Source organism: Oncorhynchus nerka, linkage group LG10, assembly GCF_034236695.1.
Source record: "Oncorhynchus nerka isolate Pitt River linkage group LG10, Oner_Uvic_2.0, whole genome shotgun sequence".
In the NCBI taxonomy this organism is placed as follows: Eukaryota; Metazoa; Chordata; class Actinopteri; order Salmoniformes; family Salmonidae; genus Oncorhynchus; species Oncorhynchus nerka.
The window spans coordinates 22,379,926-22,394,428 of NC_088405.1; the positions used below are offsets into that span (position 1 = coordinate 22,379,926).

General features: G+C 42.7%; 1 protein-coding gene across 1 annotated transcript in view; it reads right to left on the reverse strand.

Annotated features, from left to right (window-relative positions):
- LOC115135024 (inactive phospholipase D5-like) overlaps positions 1–14,503 on the reverse strand; it is a 64,580-nt gene that overhangs the window by 5,856 nt on the left and 44,221 nt on the right. Inside the window, exons 4-9 of the mRNA XM_029669214.2 lie at positions 10,444–10,552; positions 9,189–9,313; positions 7,600–7,797; positions 6,353–6,489; positions 5,341–5,506; positions 27–117 (exon numbers count right to left, since the gene is read on the reverse strand). Of these exons, the coding sequence (XP_029525074.1) occupies positions 27–117; positions 5,341–5,506; positions 6,353–6,489; positions 7,600–7,797; positions 9,189–9,313; positions 10,444–10,552 (826 nt within the window). The remainder of the gene's footprint in view (positions 1–26; positions 118–5,340; positions 5,507–6,352; positions 6,490–7,599; positions 7,798–9,188; positions 9,314–10,443; positions 10,553–14,503) is intronic.

The following is a 14,503-nucleotide window of genomic DNA, read 5'->3' on the forward strand; positions in this document are numbered from 1 at the left end:
TCTGAAATGAATGCAAGTGAACTCACCTATGTACACAGCACTGTCTGTCACCATTAATCTGTTATGGTTGATTCCCTGTAGCGTGCCATCTCTCTGCTCCCTGGGGCTGAAGAACTTCTGCACAAAACACACAACGACTGGCTTAGCAGTAGTGATTAATGAATACATTTTACATGACCTACAGTAGGTTTGCAGGTACAGTAGAGATGAATACATTTTACATGACCTACAGTAGAGATGAATACATTTTACATGACGTACAGTAGAGATGAATACATTTTACATGACGTACAGTAGAGATGAATACATTTTACATGACGTACAGTAGAGATGAATACATTTTACATGACGTACAGTAGAGATGAATACATTTTACATGACCTACAGTAGAGATGAATACATTTTACATGACCTACAGTAGGTTTGCAGGTACCGTAGAGATGAATACATTTTACATGACCTATAGTAGGTTTGCAGGTACCGTAGAGATTAATACATTTTACATGACGTACAGTAGAGATGACTACATTTTACATGACCTACAGTAGGTTTGCAGGTAGAGTAGAGATTACATTTTACATGACTTACAGTAGGTTTGCAGGTACAGTAGAGATGACTACATTTTACATGACCTACAGTAGGTTTGCAGGTAGAGTAGAGATGACATTTTACATGACTTACAGTAGGTTTGCAGGTACAGTAGAGATGACTACATTTTACATGACCTACAGTAGGTTTGCAGGTACAGTAGAGATGAATACATTTGACATGACTTACAGTAGAGATGAATACATTTGACATGACATACAGTAGAGATGAATACATTTGACATGACGTACAGTAGAGATGAATACATTTTACATGACGTACAGTAGAGATGAATACATTTTACATGACGTACAGTAGAGATGAATACATTTTACATGACGTACAGTAGAGATGAATACATTTTACATGACCTACAGTAGGTTTGTATAGGCTCTCCTATTCTCGCTATACACCAAGTCACTTGGCTCTGTCATAACCTCACATGGTCTCTCCTATCATTGCTATGCAGACGACACACAATTAATCTTCTCCTTTCCCCCTTCTGATGACCAGGTGGCGAATCGCATCTCTGCATGTCTGGCAGACATATCAGTGTGGATGACGGATCACCACCTCAAGCTGAACCTCGGCAAGACGGAGCTGCTCTTCCTCCCGGGGAAGGACTGCCCGTTCCATGATCTCGCCATCACGGTTGACAACTCCATTGTGTCCTCCTCCCAGAGCGCTAAGAACCTTGGCGTGATCCTGGACAACACCCTGTCATTCTCAACTAACATCAAGGCGGTGGCCCGTTCTTGTAGGTTCATGCTCTACAACATCCGCAGAGTACGTCCCTGCCTCACACAGGAAGCAGCGCAGGTCCTAATCCAGGCACTTGTCATCTCCCGTCTGGATTACTGCAACTCGCTGTTGGCTGGGCTCCCTGCCTGTGCCATTAAACCCCTACAACTCATCCAGAACGCCGCAGCCCGTCTGGTGTTCAACCTTCCCAAGTTCTCTCACGTCACCCCGCTCCTCCGCTCTCTCCACTGGCTTCCAGTTGAAGCTCGCATCCGCTACAAGACCATGGTGCTTGCCTACGGAGCTGTGAGGGGAACGGCACCTCAGTACCTCCAGGCTCTGATCAGGCCCTACACCCAAACAAGGGCACTGCGTTCATCCACCTCTGGCCTGCTCGCCTCCCTACCACTGAGGAAGTACAGTTCCCGCGCAGCCCAGTCAAAACTGTTCGCTGCTCTGGCCCCCCAATGGTGGAACAAACTCCCTCACGACGCCAGGACAGCGGAGTCAATCACCACCTTCCGGAGACACCCGAAACCCCACCTCTTTCAGGAATACCTAGGATAGGATAAAGTAATCCTTCTCACCCCCCTTAAAAGATTTAGATGCACTATTGTAAAGTGGCTGTTCCACTGGATGTCTTAAGGTGAACGCACCAATTTGTAAGTCGCTCTGGATAAGAGCGTCTGCTAAATGACTTAAATGTAAATGTTTGCAGGTACAGTAGAGATGACTACATTTGACATGACTTACAGTAGGTTTGCAGGTACAGTAGAGATGACTACATTTTACATGACCTACAGTAGGTTTGCAGGTACAGTAAAGATGACTACATTTGACATGACTTACAGTAGGTTTGCAGGTACAGTAGAGATGAATACATTTGACATGACTTACAGTAGGTTTGCAGGTACAGTAAAGATGAATACATTTGACATGACTTACAGTAGGTTTGCAGGTACAGTAAAGATGACTACATTTGACATGACCTACAGTAGGTTTGCAGGTACAGTAAAGATGACTACATTTGACATGACTTACAGTAGGTTTGCAGGTACAGTAAAGATGACTACATTTGACATGACTTACAGTAGGTTTGCAGGTACAGTAAAGATGACTACATTTGACATGACTTACAGTAGGTTTGCAGGTACAGTAAAGATGACTACATTTGACATGACTTACAGTAGGTTTGCAGGTACAGTAAAGATGACTACATTTGACATGACTTACAGTAGGTTTGCAGGTACAGTAGAGATGAATACATTTTACATGACCTACTGTAGATATGATTAAATACAGTGCACTGCAAAAGTATTGGGATAGTGACACATTTTTTGTTTTGGCTCTGTACTACAGCACGTTTTGATTATTTTGTGGCGAAAGGAATGTCAAATAATGTAGTGTTTTTTTGGAGTCACTTTTATTGTAAATAAGAATAGAACATGTTTTTGATCACTTCTACATTAATGTGGATGATACCATGATTACAGATAGTCCTGAATAATGATGAGTGAGAAAGTTAGACGCACAAATATCATACCCCCCAAACATTTTTATCGTAATGGTGAGAGGTTAGCATGTCATGGTGGTATGATATTTGTGTGACTAACTTTCTCACTTATAATTATTCATGATTAATTCAGGACTATCGGTATTCATGGTAGCATCCATATTAATTTAACTTTCACTGGGGACAGGGGGGGAACATGTCCGTCCCCCCACCCACATTCTGAAATCACATTTTTGTGCCACGTAGTTTTATCATTGAAATGTAATACAAAGGAAAGGGGGGATACCTAGTCAGTTGCACAACTGAATGCCTTCAACTGAAATGTGTCTTCCGCATTTAACCCAACCCCTCTGTATCAAATCATGCGACCGTGTGCTTTAGGACCATGCGGACGCCTCTGAGCAGTCGGGTAGGCTGTTTGGAGTGTTTATCCGACAGGATAAAAAATATATACAGTACCAGTCAAAAGTTTGGACACACCTACTCATTCAAGGGTTTTTATTTTATTTTGACTATTTTCTACATTGTAGAATAATAGTGAAGACATCAACACTATGAAATAACACATATGGAATCATGTAGTAACCAAAGAAGTGTTAAACAAATCAAAATATATCTTAGATTCTTCAAAGTAGCCACCCTTTGACCTTGATGACAGCTTTAAACACTCTTGGCATTCTCTCAACCAGCTTCACCTGGAATGCTTTTCCAACAGTCTTGAAGGACTTCCCACATATGCTGAGCACTTGTTGGCTGCTTTTCCTTCCCTCTGCAGTCCAACTCATCCCAAACCATCTCAATTGGGTTGAGGTCAGGTGATTGTGGAGGCCAGGTCATCTGATGCAGCACTCCATCACTCTCCTTCTTGGTCAAATAGCCCTTACACAGCCTGGTGTTGGGTCATTGTCCTTTTTTAAAGCCAAATGATAGTCCCAATAAGTGGAATCATGATGGCATGGCATATCGGTGTAGAATGCTGGCTGTTAGCAATGCTGGTTAAGTGTGCCTTGAATTCGAAATAAATCAGTGTCACCAGCAAAGCACCCCCACACCATCACACCTCTGCTTCACGGTGGGAACCACACATGCAGAGATCATCCGTTCACCTACTCTGCGTCTTACAAAGACACGGCGGTTGGACTCATCAGACCGAAGGACAGATTCCCACCGGTCTAATGTCCATTGCTCATGTTTCTTGGCCCAAGCAAGTCTCATCTTAGTGGTGTCCTTTACTAGTGGTTTCTTTGCAGCAATGATGGCCTGATTCACACAGTCTCCTCTGAACAGTTGATGTTGAGATGTGTCTGTTACTTGAACTCTGAAGCATTCATTTGGGCTGCAATTTCTGAGGCTGGTAACTCTAATGAACTTATCCTCTGCAGCAGAGGTAAATCTGGGTCTTCCTTTCCTCGGGCGGTTCTCATGAGTGCTTGATGGTTTTTGCGACTGCACTTGAAGAAACTTTCAAAGTTCTTGACATTTTCCACCCTGACTGACATTCACGTCTTAAAGCAATGATGAACTTTAATTTATCATTGCTTATTTCAGCTGTTCTTACCATAATATCAAATCAGATTTTATTTCTCACATGTGCCGAATACAACAGGTACAGTGAAATGCTTCCTTACAAGCTCTTAACCAACAATGCAGTTAAGAAAAAAAAAGAACAAAGTAACAAATAATTAAAGAGTAGCAATAAAATAACAATATGGACTTGGTCTTTTACCAAATAGGGCTATCTTCTGTATACCACCCCTACCTTCCACAAATGAACTTTTAACAACGCACACCTGTTAATTGAAATGCCTTCCAGGGTACTACCTCATGAAGCTGGTTGAGAGAATGCCAAGAGTGTGCAAGTCTGTCATCAAGGCAAAGGGTAGCCACTTTAAAGAATCTCAAATATAAAATATATTTTGATTTCACTTTTTTTTGTCCCTCCCACTTCTAAAACCAAAGATACTCCCCTGGTTTAGAAACATATTATATTCTTATTTACAATTAAAGTGACTCCAAAATGATACAATACATTACTTACCATTCATTTCTATTGGGCACAAAATAATCTTTAACACAACCAAAACAAACAGCAAATGCCTCCAACAAGTTTTGTAGAGTCACAAGCTTTATGTAATCATTGCAAGTTAGGAATATGGTACCAAATACTAAACTTTTGACTACTTTAATACACATAAGTGAATTTGGGGGGGGGACTATGTTCAAAAAGACCTGTAATTTCTAAACGGTTCACCTGATATGGATGAAAATGCCTTCTAATTAAAGCTTACAGTCTGCACTTTAACCTCAGTCATTGTATCATTCAAATCCAAAGTGGTGGAGTATAGATTAAACAAATAAAATAAAAATGTATAATTGTCCCAATACTTTTGTAGCTCACTGTAGGTATAATGAGCCTGGTAAAGTAGCTATGATGATTCTGTATAACATCAGTTTGTATCCAGGTAATGAGGATGTAGGCATGTGGTGTCCACACTCACAGCCTCCATTGAACAGTTGGCCAGCTCCATGCACAGGGTCTTCAGGGACCACACAAAGTTAAAGGTCAGGGGATGCGTCTGCTCCCAGCAGCTTACTAGCAGACGCACTTCGATGTTCCTCAGGATCAAGGCCTCCCGAAGCATCCCGTCTATACGTGACCAGTATCTGCCAAAGTAGAAAAGAGTTACACACTAATCTGTTTGGTAATTACAGGTCATTATACACAGTTACATCCTTTTGTCAGTTGTCATTGTATTGTATAAATGGGCGAACAATACAACACTACCAATAAGGTGATCAGGTGCTGTCAGTGTCAACAATAAGGTGATCAGGTGCTGTCAGTATCAACAATAAGGTGATCAGGTGCTGTCAGTATGAACAATAAGGTGAACAGGTGCTGTCAGTGTCAACAATAAGGTGATCAGGTGCTGTCAGTGTCAACAATAAGGTGATCAGGTGCGGTCAGTATGAACAATAAGGTGATCAGTTGTTGTCAGTGTCAACAATAAGGTGATCAGGTGCTGTCAGTATCAACAATAAGGTGATCAGGTGCTGTCAGTGTCAACAATAAGGTGATCAGGTGCGGTCAGTATGAACAATAAGGTGATCAGGTGCTGTCAGTGTCAACAATAAGGTGATCAGGTGCTGTCAGTATCAACAATAAGGTGATCAGGTGCTGTCAGTGTCAACAATAAGGTGATCAGGTGCTGTCAGTATCAACAATAAGGTGATCAGGTGCGGTCAGTATGAACAATAAGGTGATCAGGTGCTGTCAGTGTCAACAATAAGGTGATCAGGTGCTGTCAGTGTCAACAATAAGGTGATCAGGTGCTGTCAGTATCAACAATAAGGTGATCAGGTGCTGTCAGTGTCAACAATAAGGTGATCAGGTGCTGTCAGTGTCAACAATAAGGTGATCATGTGCGGTCAGTATGAACAATAAGGTGATCAGTTGTTGTCAGTGTCAACAATAAGGTGATCAGGTGCTGTCAGTATCAACAAATTGCTCACCTGTGAGCATTCCTGTTAGTGAGAGGCAGATAGTCTGTAATGGATATGTAGATGAACCTCTTGGCCTTTTGGATCACGTAGGATATGGCATCAAGGTCTCTGGTCCTGTCTTTAGGGCAGAAGACATCTGGAGAGCTCTGCCACAAGATAAGACTGTTAAATCATTGGAGAGTAGAGAACGGAGGCCCTCATGTCAATGCCAAGGCTTTACAGATGCAATGAATCATTGTCATTGTTGTCGTCCTCATTATTGTTATCAAATCGTCGTCATCATCATCATCATCATCACCACCACCACTACCTCTTGGAACATATCTTTGTCCATTAGTATTCCAACAGCATCGTTACCTTCTCTCTACTTGTCTCTAACTGATCCTGTCTCTGTTCTTTATTTCTTGATATATAATAATACTATTCATTTAATTGGTAAAGCTCTTTTCTCACACCCAAGGTGCAATAAAAAAACAAAAAAACACAGACCATAGAACACAGACAACAATCTAAGCTATATACAGGTCTGGAAGACATGAACAGAATTAACAGAGATCCTTGAAAGCTTTTCTGAACAGCACGGTCTTGAGCTGTGCCTTAAAGGAGGCCAGAGACTCTGCAGCCCTAATAATGTCTGGAAGTGTGTTCCTCAGCCACGGAGCCGCGCAGCCTAAAGCCCTGTCACCCATAGGATGTGTGTGATGAGAAAAATGACAGATCACAGTTCCATGCTATCAATACTTCTGATGATTAACGTTCCTTCTGTTTTTCAGAAATGTTCATCGACTGGCCTAATTTACAACCAGCCAAACGTATGTTTTCTGTTGGAAGCAATGCAATTTATCATCCCGTTAGCGTACTTAAAACACCAGCTGATTAGTCATATCGAGCTGTATAAGACACAGCTTTTTTCACCCAACTGTCACCTCTCGTCAAAGTTCTTACTGTGGGAGGACATTGCAAATGTTTATATATCAGGACTAATGTAAAGGCTTTAACCAAGAAAAGTCTTCAAATAGTATGCATAAATATTGGCAATTTATTATTGCTAGCAAGAAAAACCCCAAAGAATTCATAATCTCTAAAGTATTCATTCATTTAGTATAAAATGAGCTTGTTTCAGAATGATACAAATTACTACTGATACAGAATGCTAAAAAATCATTTCAAGGCCCTTGTTAAAAGGTCACATCGTCCAGACAAACTCCTGTCTTTATGCATGAAGCCATGTGAGAGAACGATTAGTTGTCACTCACAGAGACAAAGACTTCAGCCTTGGTGTTGTTGAAGAGAAGTGGAAGGTTCTCATCTTTGTTCCACAGGGCGCTCAGCCTTTTGGACCACATGGACGGTATAAAGTCCTTATACTGCAGCTGCCAGTAGAGGTTGAATACCCTGTGCAGGTCCAGTGCCAGGCAACTACAGTTGTAGACGATGATGCCCAGTTCTTTCATCTGAGAGACAACAAAGCAACAGCACAGATGTTGTACGGTGTTAGCATGAGCCCCCAGGGACTCCACCCATACCAAATCCTTACTTCACACATCTCTTCTCATCCTTCCTCCCCCTCCTCTCCTTCCATTCCCCCTGTTCCATTCCCTCTCCTCCCATCTCCTACTCCCCACACTTCAATTTCCCCTTCTCCCTCCTGTCCTCTTTTTTGTTTCCTCTCCACAGCCCAGTGCTCCTCTCCCTTCTAGCCCTGAATCCTCCCCATCGTCTTCTGCCCTCCTCTGGCCCTGGATGAGGCAGGTAGTCCTCCAGGCCCTTCCAATCACCAAGCCTCTCCCATCCCTTCTCACAGCAGGGTTTCAAGTGATGCACTTCTCAAGCAAATGTTTATTTCAGTGAAGTGATAAAGATAGACGGGCTAGGTACAGCGAATGGGGTCACACTTTAAATCAACCTTTTGTACTTTTTCAGCTTTGAGCAGCACTACGTTCCCTTTTTGTCCTCACTCAATTAATTCAGTATTGTCCTTTCTCGTACGCACATGAAAACGGTGACGTTTTCTGCCAACTATAAAAAGTTGCATCTCTTTTATATTCAGGATGTTTGTGCAACCTAAGCCAATTAATGGATGCTGTTCTCCTAGTGTAGCTAGCAGTGTTTGAATAAATATTGATTGCAGAGTCATTGGACAAAAATCCCCAGAGCTGATGGTTGTACACAGTACCCTCAAAGTGCCTGCAATATCAGACCTCAAAATGAAAACAGGTTTTGTGTACACAGTAGGTTGGTCAAAGTGTTTACGTAATCCAGGTATAGAACATATTAGTCAGTATGAGGAGAACTCATAGGTGGACTGGTCTCATTGAATGGAGAATAAATGTTACTGAAATATACACAGGTGGCCTCCCGAGTGGTGCAGTGGTCTGAGGCACTGCATCGCAGTGCTAGCTGTGCCACTAGAGATTCTGGGTTCGAGTCCAGGCGCTGTCGCACACCCAAGGGGCGGTGCACAATTGGCCCAGCATCATCCGGGTTAGGGGAGGGTTTGGCCAGCAGGGATGTCCTTGTCCCATCGCACACCATCGACTCCTATGGCGGGCCGGACACAGTGCACGCTGACACGGTCATCGGGTGTATGGTGTTTCCTCCAACACATTGGTGCGACTAGCTTCCTGGTTAAGTAGGCCTTGTGTCAAGAAGCAGTGTGGCTTGGTTGGGTTTCCGAGGACGCACAGCTCTCGACTGTCGCCTCACCCGAGTCCGTCCTGGAGTTGCAGCGATGAGACAAGACTGTAACCACCAATTGGATACCACAAAATTGGGGAGAAAAAGGGGTAAAAAAAAAGAAATATACACAGGTAGGTAATATAATGGAGTGAATATACTAAGATACCGTGGACAGTGATCGCCAGTCCATGGTGGCGCTGCCGATGTAGATGTGCTGCCTGTCCACCACCCAGAAAGAAGAGTGCAGAAAGCCTTTGGTCAGGGCTGTCATGTTAATGTAGCGTACCTCACCTACACAGGTAGGAAAAGACAGAATCGACAGAGATAGAAATCAGTGCTGTGAAAAAGTATTTATCACCCTTTCTGATTCTCCATTTTTGCATATTTTTGATACAGAATGTTATTGCAACACCAGGGTTGTGGGTTCGATTCCCACGGGGGACCAGTATGAAAATGCAGTCGCTCTGGATAAGAGCGTCTGCTAAATGACGTAAATGTAATCAGATCTTCAACCTAATATTAGATAAAGGGAACCTGAGTTCACAAATAACCCCAAAAATGTATACTTATTTTATTTATTTAATTAACAATGTTATGCAACACTCAATTCCACGGTGTTAAAAAGTAATTGCTCCCTTACACTCAATAACTGGCCGTGCCAACTTTAACTGCAATGACTGCAACCAAATGCTTCCTGTAGTTGTTGATCAGTCTAACATCGCTGTGGAGGAATTCTGGTCCACTCTTGCATGCAGAACTGCTTAAACTCAGCGACATTTGTGGGTTTTCAAACACGAACTGCTCATTTCAAGTCCTGCCACAACATCTCAATTGGGATTAGGTCTGGACTTTGATCAGACCATTCCAGGAACTGATCATATTTAGTATCAAAATATCCAAAAGTAGAGAAAATTAGAATGGTGGCAAATACTTTTTCACAGCAATGTATGTTAATATTGCATGTGAGATTAGTCATGATGTAATATCCCTCACTGAGATAAAAGTGCCGAGACCATTTTGTAGATACTGTAGTGAACGGTGGGGCAGGGAAGCGAACCTGGGTCTCAAGTGTGAACGGGAAGGCAAGTTCCTGTGCTTTGACCACTCAGACCCCTGACACGTCCGGGCCGTGCGTTCCTCACAGCCGCCATCCCACTTCTGACACCATTGTAGCGAATGGCGACGGAGGGAAGCAAACCCGGGTCACTGGTGTGAAATACAAACACCCTACGCATCCTGTCAACAGGCATCACAGCAATGGGGTTAACCCTATTGGTGCATTGCGTAAGGGTGTGTTCCCTTTAAGTCGCTTCCCTGACACACCGTTCACTACCCAGTATCATCTATAAAATGGCAATATACTGTATACGGAATGTAAATGTCACTGTAGTTCTGGTCTTGTGGTTGACAACATGACTCACTGTGACGAGACAGGCTCTTCAGCTCTGAAGAGTTGATCATTCCACTGGCTATCTTCAAATTGATTCCCTTCTTCTTCAGCCCCTGCAGTCTTTGCAGCAAAGCCTGACCCTGTAACCAAGAACACAATCAATTGGATCACCGTAGGTCAGGGGTAGGCAACTCAATTCAGCCGCGGGCTGATTAGTCAAAGCGGGTAGTAGTCGGGGCCGAAACGTAATTATAATCATTTGTACACTGCAAAATGACCACAAGTAAGCTCAAAAATATATTGCATTTGAAACTAACAATCATTTCATACCAAGATTACATTGAGACACAATCATACACTACCTGACCAAAAGTATGTGAACACCTGCTCATCAAACATCCCATTCCAAAATCATGGGCATTAATATGGAGTTGGTCTCCCCTTTACTGCTATAACAATATTTCACTTCACTGGAACTAAGGGGCCTAGCTCGAACCATGAACAACATCCCCAGACTATTATTCCTCCTCCACCAAACCTGGCACTATGGGGCAGGTAGTGTTCTCCTGCCATCAGTGTAAACGCGTCAGTCGGATGGTGAAGCATGATTCATCACTACAGAGAACGCTTTTCCACTGCTCCAGAGTCCAATGGCGGCGAGCTTTACGCCACTCCAGCCGAGGCTTGCCATTGCGCATGGTGATCTTAGACTTGTATGCTCGGTAATGGAAACCCATTTCATGAAGCTCCCGAGGACAGACGTTTTTTACGCACTTCAGCACTAGGCAGTCCCGTCCTGTGAGCTCGTGTGGCCTACCACTTCACGACTGAGCCGTTGTTGCTCCTAGACATTTCTACTTCACAGTCGACCGGGAAAGCTCTAGCAGGGCAGAAATATGACAAACTGACTTGTCACGTTGAAAGTCACTGAGCTCTTCAGTAAGACCATTCTACTGCCAATGTTTGTCTATGGCAAATGCATGGCTGAGTGCTTGAATTTATACACCTGTCAGCAACGGGTGTGGCTGAAATAGCCAAATCCACTCATTTGAAGGGGTTTAGTTTAGTTTAGTTTATTTTTACAGGGACAGTGCACATTAATCAACGTTTCAGTAAAAGTGCCGGTTTTAGCCAGCCGGCTAATTTTCAACCGCAGTCCCTGGGCAGGTTATTAAAAACAATTACAATATAGACAATAGCACCATAGAACAAGCAAGACATAGCAACATAGGACAAGCAAGACATAGCATACAGACAGAGCAACATAGAACAAAAAGCAGCAAAACAAAATTCATAAAAGCAACAAAGTGTTTCCACACCTCACAAGCTACAGACAACAGACAACATGGAAAGCGGCAACACACAGCTAGGGACCATGTTCACAAATCTGATTGACCTTTAGCCAGGTCTTCAAGCATTTTGTGAAAGTGTGATATGTGGTGCAGTTATGTGTGTCTGATGGCAGTGTATTCCAGACATGGGAAGCTCTCACAGAGAATGCAGATTTACTAAAGGTGCTTTTCCTTAGGGAACTATACAGTCACCTCTCATGGCAGACCTTGTGGATCTGCTGCCATATGTCTGGGTTTTCTGTTTAACAAAAATATTGAGTGGAGGGGAGCCAGGCCATTAAGGATCTTGAATACAAGACATGCGTCGGTGTATTGCACAAGATTTTCCCAACTCAAGAGCTCATGCTTTCTAAGGATGTGACAATGATGATGGCTATTGGGCTTCCTATCAAGCACTTTGAGAGCCTGTTTGTAGACAGACTGAATAGGTTTTAATGTTGTACAGCAAGCTTGGGCCCAACTAGTCAAGCAGTATGTTAAGTGGGGGAGTATCATAGAATTGAAGTACAGTTTTGCTACCTCTGTAGTCAAACAATTTCGTATAAATCGGAAATTAGCTAGGTTGAATTTGGTTATTTGAATTACCTTTTTCACATGCTTTTTAAAAGAGAGGTTGGAATCAAGTACGATGCCAAGGTACTTAAAATCGGATACCACCTGGAGCTTCTCCCCTGACACATAGACATCTGGCTCAGTAGCATCTGTTGCCCTCTTTGTGAAGAACATGCAAACAGAAGGCAGATCATTAATGTACAGGCTGAACAGGAGGGGCCCCAGTATTGACCCTTGGGGCACGCCCACATCATAGCTACGAGTGGGCGACAGCTCATTGCTCACTCTGACACACTGAGTTCTGCCTTCAAGGTATGATTTCATCTATCTCAAGGCATCAGGGGAAAAGTTGAACTTTGATAATTTTGTGATGAGAATCTCATGGTTAACAGTATCAAAAGCCTTCCTTAGGTCCAGAAACACAGCCCCAACAGCACCCCCTTTGTCCATCTTGGACTTCACATTTTCCAGAAGAAAGCAGTTGGCCGTTTCTGTGGAGTGTTTCGCTCTGAAGCCAAACTGCATGGAGTGTAATGTGAAGGGGCTGTTGTTGAGGTGGGCAATCAGTTGTTCTGCTACACACTTTTCAACAACCTTTGACACCACAGGTAGTATACTAATGGGCCTGTAGTTACTCACGTCAGCAGGGTCGCCTGATTTAAAGATGGCCGTTATTATGGCCGACTTCCATACCCTTGGAAACACACCGAGACCAATAGATGTGTTGGTGACCTTAGTAATGGGGCCAATGAGTGACTCTTTGTAGTTTTTAAGAAAGGTAGAGTCCATCCCAAACACATCTTTGGCTTTAGAGTTCTTTAGTGAGCTAATCACCTTGTTCACCTTTGACTCAGAAACCTCCCTTATGATGAAGACAGGTTGAGTGTCATTCACTAGCACTGAGCCCAAGAAATCAGTGGATGGGTTCTGTGTCAGTAACCTGACAGAGTCAATAAAGTAGGAATTGAAGGCTGTTGCTATTTCAACTGCATCCTGTGTTAGATTAGAAATCATGGTGAATAACAGTCTTTTTGCAGTGTTACTATGGTCTTTCCCTGTTAACTTTTTTAGATTCTCCCATATCAATTTAGAATTTCCCTTTGCTTCACCAATTATGTTAATAAAAAAGTTTGCCTTGGCCTGTCTGATTTCTTTTATCACCTTATTTCTCAACATGGTAAACCTACGTCTGTCATGCTCTAAATTTAGATTTTAGGGTTATTTTTAGAGCATAATCTCGTTCTTTCATCAATTTCCAGATTTCTCCATTTAGCCAAGGAAGAGTGCTCTTTTGGCCAGGTTTGGATTTGATTTTCTTTAGGAAGCCATTTATTGTAGTCTGGATTGTGGATAGAAAAACCTGACTATCAGCTTCCACGTCTGTATAGGACAAGAGATCATTCCAGTTTATTCCCTTAATTGCTTTTTCAAAATAGTTTAATTCACTCTTAGGTATTCTGAGTTGATCCGGCTTTCTAACAGTAGAGAGGTTAAACCTGCTCTTAGACAGCTTTCTGGCTATAAGTGTCAGATTATGATCAGACAGCCCAGTAACCATATTGAATGATTTAGTCACTCTCTCTGGTTTATTACTGAACACCAAATCAATCTGTGTTTTAGAGCAACAAGTCACCCTGGTTGGCCCTTTAACTAGCTGTGTCCACATACTTTTGTATATATAGTGTATCTATTTTTATTTTGTGGGAATACTTTAACAGATTTCCTAAATCATTTTTTGTTTGTTGCTGAATTGTGATGAGTTTTGTCTTTTTTACCAATAACCAAAAATGCATTTTATTTTAATGTAATTTTTAACATTGGGCCAGGCTCCAGCAATTATAATTGTGTAGGCCAGAGGGCCCCCAAGTGCAATTTCTCTCCAGTTAAACTGCCAAGGGGTGCCATTAGGCCTAATGAACTAAATGGCAGTGGGTAGATACAGGGGTTATCCAAACCTCAACGCTGCCATTATAGCCAAACCCCTGTGTAACCTTAGCCTCTGTGTAAGCAGCTGGGTTTTAGTGCTAATGGCCGTCAGATGTTTTTTTTTGGGGGGGGGGGGGGGGGGGGTCTACTGGTGTGCCAACACAATAGATGGGCTTGGCTTTGGCTGTAATCTACTAATGGCACATTCTGGCAGAAAGTGGCCATACCCAGTCTGCATAAGTCTATAAAGACAATGTGTGA